General features: G+C 32.8%; 1 protein-coding gene across 4 annotated transcripts; it reads right to left on the minus strand.

The window, feature by feature from the left end:
* Positions 1-32: 32 nt before the first annotated feature.
* LOC141683942 (uncharacterized) lies at positions 33-17,495 on the minus strand. 4 transcript variants are annotated; one of them, XM_074488754.1, is made up of 10 exons: positions 17,340-17,457; positions 15,713-15,829; positions 15,497-15,583; positions 12,565-12,632; positions 6,572-6,620; positions 4,627-4,910; positions 3,379-3,543; positions 1,724-1,956; positions 803-1,025; positions 33-409 (listed from the first exon to the last, which is right to left on the minus strand). In XM_074488754.1, exons 6-10 carry the CDS (start codon positions 4,907-4,909, stop codon positions 270-272), a joined length of 1,044 nt encoding a protein of 347 aa, XP_074344855.1. In that variant the 5' UTR covers position 4,910; positions 6,572-6,620; positions 12,565-12,632; positions 15,497-15,583; positions 15,713-15,829; positions 17,340-17,457; the 3' UTR covers positions 33-269. The 4 variants fall into 4 exon arrangements, with proteins under 4 accessions (XP_074344855.1, XP_074344853.1, XP_074344854.1 ...); XM_074488752.1 differs by lacking the exon at positions 6,572-6,620; XM_074488753.1 differs by lacking the exons at positions 6,572-6,620; positions 15,713-15,829 and having other exon boundaries at positions 17,340-17,495.
* Between the last annotated feature and the right edge of the window lie 603 nt (positions 17,496-18,098).

The following is an 18,098-nucleotide window of genomic DNA, read 5'->3' on the forward strand; positions in this document are numbered from 1 at the left end:
CTTCAAATTGTGCAAAAAAGGCTCTGCCCAACAACTGATACTAATTTTTAGTTTATTAAGAACCATCTTTAAAAGGGGAGGTACAGAAAGCATAAGCGAAAGATGTTTTTGTATGTTCTCATTCGCATCTAGTGAAATATCTTGGTAAATTGTACACCATACATGTCACTGATTGACAAAACCCCCCCCCCCCCTAAAAAAATCCGTCCCTTGATCCCTCGTTCCACTAATCCGTCGAAATGGATATATTTCTGATAATTGTACAGAACTCATTCCTCCCTTTGCTCGAGACACAGCTGTATGACTGAGAGAATATCAGGCTGTGGGTTAACAGCAACCCATGTGTCACCAATCCAGTCTTTAGCAACCCTTAAATCCTTGCAGTGAAGATCCAGGAACTTACACACACCTAAACTTGACAAAAGTAACTTGATTAGGCTAGTGTTTGAAGCAGAAAATCAGAACCACAAATATATTATGTGATATTATTGGGATTCAACTTATGCGTGAAGGTACAGAAGTTTAAACAAGGTGATCAAAGAAATCAAAATTTTATACAATGGTGGCCTTGGCTACTAATATGATTGTCCTGGTCCTGATTTGACTATCACAGGAAGTTAAATGCTCACTAATTTATGCCTTCGCTGAGGCTTTACCCCTCTAACCTTTTATTATAAATATAAATAAAGAGGTTTCAACTAGGCTTTAAGATAAGGAACCGGTTCACGTTGTGCAAGTTGTGAACAGATAATTAGAGGACATAAAATATGAAAAATGTATCTAGGCTTCCAACTAAGCATACCAGGTAAGAAAACATGGTAAGTATCGTTGTTGCTACTGAGAGAGACTCCAGTAAGAACAAAACTTTCCCACCAGCCATTGTTCCACCAGGCTTCAACTGCTGTACCAACCTCGAAAAATTGTCTGGAAGGTTCTTCAGTAGGGCAAGGGCGGATTATAGGTCTGCCCGAGTGTCTCAAGCTCAGCTTATCAGGATCTGCAAGTTTAGACGCACAAACCCATTCCTACACATCGTATATGGTGTTAAGAAAATTATGTATCCGTTGATCCATTATAGTATACAAGTTACAACCAATAATCATGAACATGACAATTATAAAATTTGACAATCGACTTTTTAAGATGCATACATCTGCTAATGTACCACTGACCATCACTCGAGGAAATATAAAATTCGAATCGTTTAAAAAAACGAAAGAAACAAAGATTGAGCAACAAAATTGTTGTTAGAATATAATATAAGATCCTGTTAAGTCTTTTCCGTAACACCTTGATTTGTTTACTTAACATGATAAAAGAGCTCAGGCTGGTAGAAGTCTCAAGTTCGACTCCCTGCAACCCCCCATATTTTCAAAAATTATTACGGATACGAAAGAAAATGTTTTCCCCAAGGATGAGCGATCATGATCCACTCTTCGACCTAAAAATGGGCTTGTGAGTGAGGGGGACTGTTAGCATATAATATTAGATCCCGATAAGTCTTTTCCTAACACCTTAATTACGGTTTTAGGAGAACTGGTCACTTAACAGTTGTCTTCTTATGTGTGTCAGGGACAGGTTTGAAATTATATATAACATCTTTATTTGTAACTAGAGTTAAAAAGAAATGATCTTAAGAATAATCAAATGCATAATTCAAAACAACAGCTTGTTCACCAGAATAAATCAGCCAAAACAGTTTGATATCGATGGAATGATGTACCTCTAGCTTGCCCGATCCTTCTACATTATCCACGTCATTGTACTGGACTTTAAATTTGTTTTTTAAAACATTCACGATCTTGCACACAAACCAGCAGCCACGCATTCTACTATCCTGACAGAGTATTTCAATCTTTTCACCAACCCGAAATGATGCCGGCTGATGGGATTTTGGTTCCAGAGCTTCACCTTTAGTCGAACCTTCACCTTGGTGCTTTGGAACAAGGTTGAGACCTAAGGATAACAGAATATCTTGATCAGAAAAGAAAATACACAACAAAACTTTGAGAAAATAATGATCAAGTCAATGAAGACAAATAATATCTGAAACACATATACAGGATACTTGTAGAGTTGGAGTTTTGGGATACCATGAACTTTAACCTAAATAAGCGTGACTATTCATTTTACATCAATTAGCACTAAATATATGCAAAACAGACACAACGCATATGCAAATAATTCTCAGAAATTGTAACCCAGTGGATACCCCTTACCCTAAGCAACAAGAGGTCGAGCATTTGACTCTCATCGGAGACAAATGTGTCATTAGTGCCCGAGTATATAAATTTAAATTTCTTGTGATTGACCTTATAACACAAGACTCTAAAACAAGCCTTAATCACTATTTGGCCATACAAGTTTGCACGCGAGATCAACTTAACCATTCAAGTTCACTTTTGCACAGTTAAACCATCCCGGTATTCTCATTTCTACACTGTTGCCACAAAGACTTCAAGTGGATAACACTTGCTGAAAATGAGAGCGAGTACAAACTGAAAACATGACAAACTTGCTTATAAACATACCCCTACACAACAAAATTTAACTAAAATTAAAAAGATGCACAAACTTTAACATACATATAAACTAAACCAAATCATGTATTAAAGAACCTTAATATCAATATATCAATACAAAATTCTGGCAAGGCCCTCCTCTAATGTTAAGTAACCAACTCATCTAAAACCTTTAAATGTTAAAGAGATAGGCCTTACCAGGATATTATAGGATTATTCAATCAATAAACGTAAAAGTAATCTTAACATTTAATAACAGAAATGTTATGAAAATTAAACAATATCATTTCTTGTTTCTTCCTCATTCCTTGTTACACAATCAATATCACCCCTGTATCATTTTATGAATTTATTATCAATGGTAGTTGTGTTCCCATTCTACAATGGAACAGTTGACAAGCATCTAATGAAAACCAACGGATTTGCAGTGTTATAAAAGGTGTTAAGCCAATGCAATGTGCATCATTTTTGCTCACCATGCCTCTTGAAGGAACGTCGAAAGGAAATGATATGCAGTTCATAGATTTAGAACAAAAAATTTGAACGAAGATAATTTAATAAGTAGATTTAATGCATATTATCCTATTCAATGTTTCTTCAACTTCGAAAACAAAAAACATATATTTAGAGCAAACAGCAAAGCAAAGAATAAAAATATATAAAAACATTATCCTTTAGAAACATTAAATTAAGCCAATGAATTGACAATGTCATTAACACAATTGCCCAATATTTTTTAACAAAGATAATCCATGATTGTCAAACTGTTTTTAACAAACCCCATAAAACACATCCCATGCCAATTCGTTACCACTTTCAAACTAAAATCATCACATAAGAAACTAAAGTCACTCACATTTTCCTTTTCCCCTCCGTCTACTTCTGGGTTCGCCTTGTGGGACAGCCGGAAGCGCTATTACCACACACCTGGTGACAGCATCATTTAATTTTGTTAGATCAACTGGAGCATGTCTAACAACTTCCTTTTCTTCATCCTTACTCGAACCATCGTCTTGGTGATCTGGAACAATGTTGATATGTAAGGATAACAGAATATAACTTGATCTATAAAGAAAATTAACTCCAACGTTTTTGAACAAATATGATCAAGTCATTAAAATTGAATAATATCTAAACATATGTAGACTATACTTGAAGAGTCCGAGTTATGCAGTATACCACCCTTTTCACAGACAGGTAACCATAATTGAGATATAAAATATCATTGAAGATACCATAATCTTTAACCTAACTAGTACAAGATTACATCAATCAGCACACAATATAAGCAAAATAGACACAAGTATGCAAATAAATCCTGATACCCTAGCCTGGTGGATACCCCTCATCCTTGGTAACAAGAGATCAAGTGTTTGACAGTTGATGGAGACAAATGTTTCATGAGTGCATGAGTATTCAAATTCTTGTGATTGACTTTAAACAAGAGAAAAATATATATATATGTATAACTAGAAAATTCAAGAGTTTAAAATAATTTTCATTGTCTCAGTTTACTGTCCATGGACAAAATCCACGGTTTCAACTTACGACCATACTTATGATAAATGCATCTATATCTGTATAATTGATACATTAATTCTATGATCTTGCCAAAATCTATGAGAAGTTAGAAAAGGGAAATGCAACAGACATGGATATTATCGTTTTTGTCATGTGAATATTCTAGATATGTTACTGGTTACTGAAGAGACCGAAAACATACTTGGTTCATCCTTTTTGAACTACTAAACAAGATGTGAACAAAATTTATTTCACTACATTAATTCCAGTGAACAATGAAAAGCACTCTCATATTTTTTTTTTTGCTAAATACTCTCATATTTACTCTAATAAGAGGACATTTGTAAAGATTATGAATATTGATGGTGGACTTGAAAACACAGACAGAAAACTTGTAATTAAGACAGGTTTAAAAATTATTACAAACATATAGAAATATAAGTTATGCTTGTATTGACTTCTTGAGAAAATCACACCTAATAGGACTAATTGGAAGGTACAATCCTAACATAATTACATTCAATAGATTGTAAGGATTCTAAAATTAAAATCTGAATACCAGCAACTTGAAAGTAGTATGTACCTAAATTAGTGAGTGGCAATTCATCACCTCTCACGAAGGATGTGATCCACTTTCGAACTTCACTCTGCTTTGTCCATTTTGTGTATGCATTGATGGTTGAGTTGGATCCGAAAGCCTCAAGAAAATCCTTGGCAACTACATACCTCATGCGTCCATTCCTATCCTTATTACCCACAACCGCAAGCAACGAATTTCGTGAGAGAGACAATAAATGATATTCGACACTCGCCTCGGAAATAGTTCTCTCTTGCCAGGCCTCGTAAGTATGCGTTTTCCCAGACATGCTGATAACATAGGCATACCTCATAAAATAAGAAACAAAGAATAACATATATAATTACACACTCAAGCACCCCCCACCCCCGAAAAAAATATAAATGATAACTACCCAAATTAAAAGGGGAAATCTGCACGCTAAAGAGTAATCCATGAAACCCACATAATCGACACGCTCTACATTCTGTAAAACTAACAACCCTTTCCCCTCTCGAACCCAACATAAGCAAACAATGAATTAATAAATTGACTAGATGGGAAATAAATAAATTTAAAATCCAATTCAAGATAAATACAAACAAGTAATTAGTATCTGCTGTGCAGAAGCTTGAGGAACCCTTAGAGGCCTCGATAAGTTCTATGTTAGGAAGACAAAAAACCCAACCAGAAATGTGTTACATATATACGATAACGGAAAAAAATTAAAAAATAACATCAATCACATGATGGCTTAACAATTTATTGCAAATAAAAATTTCTTCTCAATTAAGTGAAATAATTGGAATAACACTTACTTGAGTGATAATAAGTTCAACGTTGTGCAAACAATGGTGCAGAGTGAGGCCGAAAAGGAAAAATGGTCGATTGTCTTTATAATAAGGAAAGTCTCGCAAATAAATAAGACTAACAAAACAAACAGAAGAGATAAATACCACGGACAAATTCAATTTGGGCTATGAAAGAGCCATTGAATGCTGTTGAGCTGGTATCTTTTGGAAATTAATGTACTGACAAATTTTAAAAGTAATATGAAAGAGTAACGTACAATCGAGAGAATGCTGTTGAGGTGGTATCTTTTGGAAATTAATATACCGACAAATTTTGAAAGTAATGAGAGAGAGAGAGAGAGATAGAGAGAGAGAGAGAGTAGATTATTGCATTAAACTTTTGCAGGGATGGCAATTTGGTAACATCTCAAAGTGATGTTATAATGAAAAAACAGCAAAAAGAGAAGATTGTCAATATCTATTCCTAGAGAACAAACAAACAGCTAGATGCACACGCATAAAACAACTCAGATACTCAGTACTAGCAAAACTATAATTTACATATTACATTATCACCTTAAGCAAAACTTCTTGTGCTTCTCTGACCGAACAATTTTGAAATAACATAAACTTCTGGACCGAAAACACATATACACTTCCGATTTTGTTTATGAGAAAAGTTCTACATTCTTTTGGCATATCTGTCCAATTAAATATAGATTTTATTTAAATATGCAACCAGAATAATTTGGATTTTGTGGATTGTTTTGATGTAGACAGGAACTCAAAATTCAATACGAATATCGACCTATTATTTCCACGGAATAAAATCAGTGTAAAACTAAAATATTTTTCCGAAGAAATTAAGTATGGAAAAAGCATATGTGCTATAAATGACTAAGGCTATAAATGAGCCGAACCAAACGGAACTCTTAAGTGTTCATGTATCGAATATATCAAACTCGAACTCGAGCTCGAACTTTTATCGAGTCATATTCTTTTTTCATGTATCGACTAATTAAGAAAATGATTATTCACGAACATGTCCACGAACAGCTCACTAACTATGGTTAAACTAACGGAAAAAAAATATAAAAAAACATCAATCAGCCGATGGCTTAACAATTTATTGCAAATAAAAATTCTTCTCAATCAAGTGAGTTAATTGAAAAAACACTTACTTGAGTGATAATAAGTTCAAGGTCGTGCAAACATTGGTGCAGAGTGAGGCTGAAAAGGAAAAATGGCCGATTGGCTTTATAATAAGGAAAGTATCGCAAATAAATAAGACTAACAAAACAAACAAAATAGATAAACACCGTGGACAAATTCAGATTGGGTTATGAAAGAGCCATTGTATGTTGTTGAGCTGGCATCTTTTGGAAATTAATATTAAAGAGTAACATACAATCGAGAGAATGTTGTTGAGGTAATATTTTTTGGAAATTAATATATTGACAAATTTTAAAAGTAATAATAAATAGTAACGTACAATAGAGAGAGAAGGAGAGAGAGAGAGTAGATTATTGCATTAAACTTTTGCAGAGATGGCAATTTGGTAACATCTCAAAGTGATGTTATAACGAAAAAACAACAAAAGGAGAAGATTGTCAATATCTATTCCCAGAGAATAAACAAACAACTAGATGCACACGCATAACCAATTCAGATGTTCAGTATTAGCAAAACTATAATTTACATATTACATTATTACCTTGAGCAAAACTTCTTGTGCCTCTCTGACCGAACAATTTTTGAAATAACATAAACTTCTGGACCGAAAACACATATCACTTCCGATTTTGTTTATGACAAAAGTTCGGCATTCTTTTTGCATATATTTGTCCAATTAAATATAGATTTTATTTAATGATGCAACGAGAATAATTTGGATTTTGTTGATTGTTTTGATGTGGATAGGAACTCAAAATTCAATACGAGTATCCACCTATTATTTCCACGGCATAAAATCAGTGTAAAACTAAAATATTTTTCCAAAGAAATCAAGTTTGGAGAAAAGTATATATGCTATAAATGAAAATGATTTAAAAAAATTAATTTTATTAAAAAATATATTTTATTATAAAAATTGATTATTAAGTGATAAAAATTAACGAGCTAACTTTATTACTTATAGTAAAAACCAAGATTAAGTCAGATAATTATTTGAGATTGTTGTAATAAGAATATGATGTTAAGGCTCCATTGAGAAATACTCCCACCCTTTTCTTCTATAAAGGATGATATAGTAACAAAAAAAAGCTCATTTCATCACTTGATCGATCTAGGAAAATTGCCCAGAATACCCTCTGTTCAATATGATATGCCCAAATTACCGTTTCTCGCGACTAGCCGCCCAATATACCCACTAATATCGCATTTTACTAATGCATACTCTGTTTCTTTGCAATACCAAAGTCTAGGCTGTCCAGAAACTAATTATTTAGTCAAGTTGGGAATTGGAGCTCAGATAAACTAGGACGCTAGGTTTCTTGCTGACCTACAGAATGAAAATGTAAAGTATTACTAGAAATGTATCTTATCATCATGCAACACATGGTTTAAAAAGTAAGGTAATCAACTGTTAGGGAATAAAATGTAATGTAACCACCTCACCCATGCATGTAGGTTGAGAATCTGAAGATACATTGGACACACATTAGAAACATGCGGATACGAGTTTACGCATTCAGCTAACCCGAAATCTGATAAAAAAAACCCGACTTATTATATATATATATCATTTTATATAATATATATTATACATATTATTATATAATTTTTAGAACATAAATTTTTATATTTATGTTAAAAATTAACTAATTATAAAGTTCAATGGAATATACTTATTCAATCATTTAAACGGGTGATAAGGTTTATAAGGTTAACAAAACATCTTTAGTGATAAATCTAAAAAATTAGGTATCAGTTGAGTTGATTTTTTAAATATTAGCTATACATATAATAACACAATTAATGATGTGGTGGAGTGGTTGAAGATAACACGTTAAAACTCTTTTTCTGCAAGTCGCATGTTCGATCCCAAACACTTGCAATATCAATAATTATATAAATTTTCAGATTTCGGGTTCGGGTTCGGGTTTCGAGTATGAATATCCAATTCAAAAAAAAATCGGGTTTCGGATATACCCGAATCCGATCCGAAATCCGATGGATCGAGTTCGAGTATTTATTTTCAGGTATTTTTCGGGTTCGGGTATGGATAAAATTTTCGAGTTTGGATATGAATTCTGCAATACCCGACCCGATTGTCATCCCTAGGTCATAACTTATAACTTTTTCGTACGACGTCTTCAACTTACATTCCTAAAAGGTGTCAACATGTAAGTCTTTTGACAAAGTGACATTCACCACGTAACAGTAATTTACTTATTATTTAGTTATAAGTCTAGATTGTTAGTAGTCATTAGTTTAATTATTTTACTAGGAATATTCTAGAATTAGGCTAATCAAATTTGTTGTTAAATTTGACTATTTTATAGATTGGATTGTCAACAAGTTCTAGCGTACTGATTTGAGGAATAGTTTTGTTTAATTATGGATACAAGCTTTGCATTGGCTTATACCAGTTTTGTTAAAGGCGCGGCGAGGCGCACGAGGCACAGCGAGGCGCACTATTAGCGCATAGTTCTTACCGAGGCGCAGCGCCTTCAATGATGCGCGCGCCTAGACCCCTGAGGCGCGAGGCGCAACGAGGCGCAAAAAACAGTAAAAATAGTAAAAAACAACCCTAAAACCCATACTTTTTAAGCCTATAAGTGTTTAGAAATTCATGTTATCAATAATAACAAAAGTGAAGATATATCCTTACATAGACATGAATATTCTACTTTTTTTCTACTCAGTAAAGCAGTGTGTGTATTATGTATATATATAGTTTAAATAAATAAATAAATATATATATATATATTGGGTGTGTATACAAATATATATATAGTGTATATTCTTACAGCTGTAGTGTTATACATACTAATATACCATGTATTTACTTGTTCTTTTGTGTTTCCGGCTACATACTAATATATAGGGGTGTGCATTCGGTTCGGTTAACCGATAACCGAACCGAATAACCGAATTTTTTTCGGTTCGGTTTTCGGTAGTGATATTTCTGAATTTCGGTTTTTCGGTATTTCGGTTTTTAACCGCGGTTAACCGAAAAACCGAAAAAATAACCGAATTACTAAAACAGTTGGTAAAATATTATTATTATTATTATTATTATGTTATACATAGTTGTTAATAGTAACAGACTACAGATAAGGCCTGACTCTTGTCTCTCACACATGTATCTCATACATCTAGTGTCTCTGCCTTTCATTTCACCAAACTTCCAATCTTTATCAATTTCCACTTTCACAGTTAATTTACTCCACAGTCGGTTTGATTAATAGAAGCAAGAAGAAGCCCCAATTTTAGGTAAATCAACTCTACTTGATTGGATTTTATTCAATCGATTTGTGAACTTTTTGTTGTGAACTTGTGGATTACATATTATAATAATGGTCTGCAGCCGAGCATTGGAGATCAACCAAGCTTTGTAGTTTGAAGGTCCTGGAATTTTATGAATGTTTTTTGTAACATTGTCGGTTTTATTCTTCGGTTTTCGGTAATAACCGATTTTTTTACTTCGATTTCGGTTTAAACCGAATATATTTCGGTTCGGTTTTCGGTAGAGATTTTTGCACTATTTCGGTTAACCGAAAAAAATTTCGGTTCGGTTCGGTTATAACCGAATGCACAGCCCTACTAATATATATGTATGAATTTACACTGTAAAGGAGCAATGGCTACCGAAAAAAGTGATAGTAAAAAAATTAATCCAACATGGAAGTTCCTATAAATTTCATATTCCTATTTGTGGTGTTTTTGCATAATTCTATAATAAATAATTTATTTTCTAAATAAATTCTTTTTACTTCGATAAGGCGCGCGCCTCGCCTCGCGCCTCATCGCCTAGGCTCCAAGGAACCCTAGCGCCTCGGTGCGCATCTCGCCTTTAATAACATTGGCTTATACATTAATATTACTAGCTTTATAACATGTGCAATGCACTAGTTTCTTTTAATATATTATATATATTTTTAATATTAAAATAATATTCTTTTACATATTAACTTTTTTATTTTTAATAGTTATATTAATTTTAAATGAATAGAAGATTAATTTATAACATTTATTGTTTAAAAGTAATAATACAAATTCTTTATTTTTATTTGGTGTTGATGCCTTGATGGGATTCGAAGCTCAGATCTTATATTTTAGGTAAAGTAGTTTTAATATATTAAGATGTAAAAAATATTTTTTATAATAGATCTAATGGTTTCCTACTACTAAATATCTAACGGTAATTTCCTTTTGATTGTTGACCAAACTATAATCAATTATCTCCTAGTTTGCTTATTATAGTATAATATACTATAAATAGTAGAGATTAAACTTTTTAAAATTTTGAAGAATAATTAATATGCATAATAACAAATACATTACTTGTCTCTAAATAAAAAATTAGTAAGTAGTGCATATATGATGCATTTAGTACTATTTCAAAAAAAATAATTAAAAATATCTATCTTTTTCTTTAATTTTACTATACTCTGTAATCTTAAAATCTTAATATAAAATTTATGATATGTTTTTACAACGCCACCCTTTTTAGAAAAAATGACCAAAATACCTCTATTTAGAGGACATTTTTGTCAAAATACTCATTCTAAAATACCCACTAGATACTCCACTATCAGGATGATACGTCACTTTCAGTGAAGTATTAGGGTGATACTCTTATGATAGTGGAGTATCATAGCTGATACTCTTCTGTCACTAGAGCATACTCCTTTCCCAGTGCAGCATCAGTCCGGATACTCCTTTCCTAGTGAAGTATCAGGCCTGATACTCCATCATCAGTGGAGCATTATGGATTTTTTTGTGAAATTTAAATATTTACTTACTAATTTTATTATTTAAACATGTACCATATTTTAAAATTTTTAATATTTTATGGTTTAACAATTTCTCATCTGGGGTTTAGAAATATTTAAAAAAAGGAATAAAAGTAAAATCATTTACGGTTTAGGGCACCTTAAACCCTAGAACCTAAAACTTAATTAAATTGTGAACCTTAATTTAATAATTTTAAAATTCTAAAATTTTAGATGATACTCCACGGACAAAGAAGTATCATCCTGGTACTCCTATGCTATTGGAGTATCAAGCTATTACTCCACTGAAAATGGAGTATCGGGGGGGGTATTTTGGGCAGCTTAAAATTCTGGCGGGTATTTTGGGCAATGATTATTTAAAATTGATTATTTAGGACTTTTGGGAAGATCAAAATTTCATACTTTTACTATTCTAATGCAGTCTAAAAGACCAATAGACCAATTGATCCTACATATAAAGTAAATTGATCTATTTTATTTTAACACGGGCTAAAAGACCAACCAAACCACATTTTAACCTGGTTCAAAGGTCGAACTACCAAAATATTATAGGTTGTCCATATGAAGATAGTATAAATGGCTGCAATCTTTCATTTTAATCCACTAAACACAATTATAAATTATGAGAGCATGAGTTGTTAGTCAATTTAACACCCAACCTTTCATAACCTAATTTTCATTTTGCAGGTTATCTTAAAAAAATATCAAACCCCTATTATATCACTTCATCTGTTTTCTAACTTCTCAAACACATTACCTGCACCACAAAGGGTATTCTCCCAGTGTAGACTCCTTCTCTAAAAATTAGAAGCAAAAATGTACGAGTGTATCTAATAAGGATCTAAAACGTCACATGAGTGTCGAGAAATCTGGCTCACGGGTAATACAAATATGTCTGATAAAAAATTGTTCCCTATTGTTACCATGAACCAAATACTGTGCCTATTTGATACTATAAGTTGATCGTTTAATTTACTCCCCAAGTGTCAGGCTATAGACTATATATAATACATGATGTTAGATGGTCAAAGAAGAAAAAAAATTGTTAATTATCACCACTTTATTTATTTAAGTTGTTTCTCAAGTTGCAGCCAAAATATATTCATGTATGATATGAGAGTTACACAATACAGAAATGCATAGACCACCATATCATGGATCAGAAGCAAGTCACAAAAGAGAGATAAAGAGTGTAGAGATAGGTAGTTGCATACTTGAAAGTAATGGATTGTCCAGGACCAAGCGGTTGTCCTTAATTCACAAGGCAGTTGTTGTACCAAATCTGGCAAAAGAAATAGCTTAGGTTAGTGTTATGCACTGTAACTTTTTATGATAGAATCCCACAAAGCAGCGTACACCCAAGCTCCTCTTCGAGCACAACACACCCAGCCATCTTACTGAAACAATTGAAGCATTAGATCCATCTGACCCACAAGACAAGTCAGAATCATTAGACCGCTTTAAACTTCTAGATCCGTTGGAGCCATTAGACCCGTTACAAGACCAATCTTTCTCGTAATCATTTGTGCAAATTAAATTAATTTACATATTCAGGGCAATAACTTTGTACAGTTCTATTTACGTGTCACAAATTGTCAATGATTACATAGCAAGATTAAACATAGCTCGATTTCAAAAGTTTAGAGAAAAATATAACCTTGATTTTAACCTAGATCAACTCTATACAAGGTTCTTACCAGAAAAGATATTAACATTTTACTACTTAATTCATTATTTAAGAAAAGGAACATAGCTTCCAAAATTTGAACTTTTACAGGTTTTCTTACCGGAGTAGAATCAAACAGATTCATTAGATATAAAATTATTGGTACTAAACTGGAAAATTTCAATGCCTAAATGCAAAGTAATGACAGTTTGCTATATACAAGCATAGCAGAGCCCATGCAAGGCATGGGCCTATATATTAATTGATTATTACGAATAATATAGTACATATCTAATGTGGTTGTATTAGGAGCTTGATCCTGTCAAAAAAAAATATTATTAGAAGCTTGATGGATATAGTATTTTATGTCTATTTTGCAATATTTGCCTAACCACATTGTTATCAGCAAAAATTGTTATAAAATCCACTAGTATTAGAAGTCTATATTTTTTATCACCTCAACTACATAGTTGATTATTAGTATAAAAGTCTATACCATCAAAACGCATTAGGCACAGAGTATTAGTCCTAGTATTTGACCAGACTTACATACTACAAACGACGGAAGATCTCCGATTCAGCATAGATTAATACAAATTCTGACAGGCTTCGGAAAGTGTATTCAAGAAGGAAACAAGGACATTTTTAAAAAAGATGTACCTCCCTAATATGTTAAAGATTTTGAAAAAAAACCGATTACATTTTTAAAATTGGTAAATATTATGCATATCCCATACATCATGTCAATATGCTACTTTCCTTGTTTTGGTTTCCTTAAGGGTTATATTGGAGGCTAATCCAGATGCCTATGTATGAATAGTCTGGCATTGCGATTGGGTAGATGGGGAATAATATAAAGCAACTATTCCAAGCTCGAGTGAAGGGCTTAAGTTTTCTGGCCGCAAGGCCTGGAACCTAGGTGTGAGGCCTAGTGCTCCTTTTCATTCCTTTTGATTTCTACGTCTAATTTTTGTTCTTTCATATTTGGTTGTACAACATAGCGCTGGACTTGGATCCTGCATCAGACCATGGTGGAAGAAATATTTTATTGGCCAAGTTTTAACTCTTAAGCACGATGTAGCAGTTGTAGACTTGTAGTTGCACAGTGTCAAACATGTCAGATAGCTAAAGGAACAAGGAAGAATATAGGATTGTATATGCCTCTTCCGATTCCAGATGGATCGTGGAAAGACTTAAGTAAGGATTTAGTACTTGGTTTGCCAAAAACATTATGAGGATTGTGATTGTGTTTGGCATGCAGCCTAATAACCTAGCTAATTTGGTTCCCTTGCCTATTTCAAGTCATCCTACTGCAGATTTGGAGGCCTTTGCTGAATAAATTCAGCAGATTCTTGCTGATTTGCGTCAAAAAAATTGCCACGAGCAACACTGGTTATAAAAGACAAGCAGATTCACATTGCAGACATACTGGATTCAAAGTGGGAGATCAAGTTATGGTGTGTATAAGGCCTAAGATTTTTCCAAATAGCAAATATAAGAAGCTTCAGTACAGGTGTATCGGGCCAGATCAAATCATTCAAAAGATTAATGCAAATGCGTATGTTGTCGATCTGCCAAGTGATACCAGAATTAGCAAGATCTTGAATGATGAAGATTCTAGTCTTTACCATGGACATATAACAGATTCAGCAGTTGATTCAGTTCTTCCTGCTCATTTACCGCAAACTTCGAATGATCAAGACCAGATTAAAGATATCGTAGACACTACCATCTTACAACTCGTTATGGTCGGTACCAAAAATATTTTGTGAAATGAAAGATAAACCCTGGTATGATTGTACTTGGATTGTTGATGGAGACTTTCAGCGCTTGGATTGAAACCTTCATGAGAGGTATATTCTTTATCGTTTAACTCGCTGGAGTCAAGTTTTTCCAAGCGGAAGAGAAATGATGCAAATTTTGACAGGTTCCAGAAAGTTTATTTAAAAAGAAGAAGGGAATTTCAGAAAAAATAAATATCTTTCCCTAATCTGTTAATTATTTTGGACATAAATCATGTCAATTAGCCTCTTTCCTTGTTTAAGGGTTTTCTTGGAGGCTACTCCAGATGCCTATATATGAATATTCTGGCATTGTATTTGGGAAGATGGGGAATAACATCAAAACTTCTATTCTATGCTTGAGTGTGAGGCTTAAGTTTTTTGGGTGTGAGGCCTGGAACCTAGGTGTGAGGCCTAGTTCTCCTTTTCATTCCGTTCTATTTCTAAGTCTATTTCTGTAATTTCATATTTGGTTATATAACAAAAAATTGGTCTAAGATCCAACGTCATAGATATCGTTTTGTGGTATCCATATTTTAAACCGAAACTAGTATGAGCCTGCGTAATTTATGTGTATCAAGTCAATCTACAAAGATAATTAAATGAATCAAGTATATTTTTTGAATAAGCTGAACGAGTAAAAACAAAATTAAAAAGAGGGTATGTACGGAATTAATCAAGTCCATGGAAATGACATACATGCCGAGGCCAGTAGTTTCCTGCTAGGAATGGAAGTGTGATTTTCCTGGACATGTTAGCCTCCACTCTTGAATGCCCTTCCAACAACTGCAATATCAGAATCACGGTTATCCTTTACTAGTGCAAATCATAAACTTTTTTCATATTAAAGTTTGGGCTTAACAGCATAAATTTGTAATTATAAACTTGAAAATACATAAATATATAAATACATACGAGGGGAGAGGTGCTACATTCATGTATATGCATATGGTGATATGCCATATATCAGACGGCCTGAGTGCATTTTCCACTTGAACAAGGAAATTACATAGATAATTTCAAACACAAAATCTGTTACATGTTTAAATGCATTCAATTAATTACCGGAAAAACTCATACTATTAAAAGTAATATAGGTTAACAACATAAAAGTTAAGATAGAAAGTGAACCTAAAAACCAAACATATATAGAGTTTTACTGCTAACGCAGAGCTTTATGATTGTTAAAGTCGGATTTTATAAACAAAGACAATAAACACAACTTACAATGAAAAAACTTAAACACCATAAACAGAACTTTGAGGTTTTTGGGGAACGAAGAAACCTAAGAATAAAAAATGAGAGAGCGAGGAGGGGGGGGGGGGGTGAGAATCTAAGGACCAACAGCGAAACACTAAATGCATATCACATTTCTCATAGTGAAGCTCGTTTCATGTGCTATAAGTACCGGTAATTGGGAGGAAAATAAGATAAGCAGAAACTATAAAAAGTAGTAAATATGTTAATATATTATTCACGAGCAAACATTTATACAGCCATAGAAGTTGAGATGAGTGGTGCCATTTCATTCTTATTATAGCGGGACTACAGCGACACATTGTTGAAAGCCATTGGCAACAACACGTGTTTTCAAGAGTGTGATGTTCAAATGACCTTATGATCAGATGATTTGAAAATGTAAGAGATAGTGTGACACTCCGTGAAGCCATTGTAATTGAGAGTGAGGCAGAGATGTGACATTAAACACTATTCATGTTATGTAAGTTGATAAACCATGATATTCTTCTCCACATGATAGACCATATCTGCTGGCTTTCAAATTGCAAAGCTAACAAATTCATGTATAGTTTCTAATAAAATAGATAACTAAAAATCGTATACACTTAATCATATATTACAAATTTAAAGCAAAAAATCGAAAAAGACAACATTGAAATAGTCTTTCGTAGACCTGCGTCTTCTACAAGGAAGACTTGCACTTAATTATGTTGATTGATGCTACTAACAACATGATTATATTGTTAGTCATATGGAAATATTAATCTGGTTGTACATGGCAGATTTTATTGTTTCTATAAAATCCATAGAAGGTGGCTTTTAATCTGGTTGTACATGGCAGATTTTATTTACATATATATATATATATATATATATATATATATATATTGTTTTGGCTAATAGGTGCGATTACGAATTTCAACATGAATATGAAATGGCAAAGGCATAGACTATTTTCATCTACGCACTTAACATGACACTAGCTTTGATAATAAAATTTACTAGAAAAGAAAAAGGGTTGCAAGCTCATTTCTCGGCCTCCACTAGTTAAAGGATGAAAGAATTTATTTTTGCGAAAACAGAGTCTCTACTCTTACACAGGATCAGTATGGGTTTAGTCTAGTACTAATAACTGGTAAATTGTAGCATAGCCTGGCATGACCCTTGTTCTACATAACTCAATTTTATTATAGCACATTCAAATTAAATATATAAACACAAGACAACAATCTCGTTTAAAATCATCAACAGGAAGAAGCTCAGAGCAATAATTTATTAATGTGAAAACATAAAACTTGGATACCAGTAAATGAAGCAACTCTCTGCGAATCGGATATCCCAGACGAGTCTTCATAGCCCGACCCATGTTTGTCCGTCCGTCGCCCTCTGAATTTTACTCCCATTCAACTTTCAAACTCAAATTACTCCCTCTCTGTCCCGTCCATTTCTTTACGGTTACTATTTTGGGCCCTCCCATCCATTTCTTTACATTCCAAAAATAGTAAACTTTTAATAATATAAAACACTATTACACCCACTAACTTCCTCCACTCTCTCAAATCTATTATTAAATATTAATAGATCCCACTACTTTAACCACTTTTCATCATTTTTCATTACTTTACCTATTTTTATATATATATATATTGGTCTCCGTGCCCACCAGATATGTAAACATCCTGATGGGACGGAGGGAGTACATATCTAGGCCATTCAACTGAGATTAATTAGTGGCATTTTTGTAATTAAAACATACTTTAAAACTAAGTTTTAAATAAACCAAATTTAAGACCTTATTATGCAACGCAGACGTATCTATCTATCTCTGTTAATAAAACAATCAAAATTTTGTTGGTAGAAAAACCATGAAAATTTGGTTGGTATGATTATAATAATTTTTAAAATAAAACATTCTCATAAATAGATTATTATTCATAATATAATTAATTAAATATAAATAGAATTGAAATATGTTTAATGGTTCTGATTTTAAAAAATTAATATATAATATTAAATAAAATTATACTATTAATTCAATCCTAAATAAAAATAAATTACGTAT

The sequence above is a fragment of the Apium graveolens genome, chromosome 9, assembly GCF_009905375.1.
Source record: "Apium graveolens cultivar Ventura chromosome 9, ASM990537v1, whole genome shotgun sequence".
NCBI classification, from domain to species: Eukaryota; Viridiplantae; Streptophyta; class Magnoliopsida; order Apiales; family Apiaceae; genus Apium; species Apium graveolens.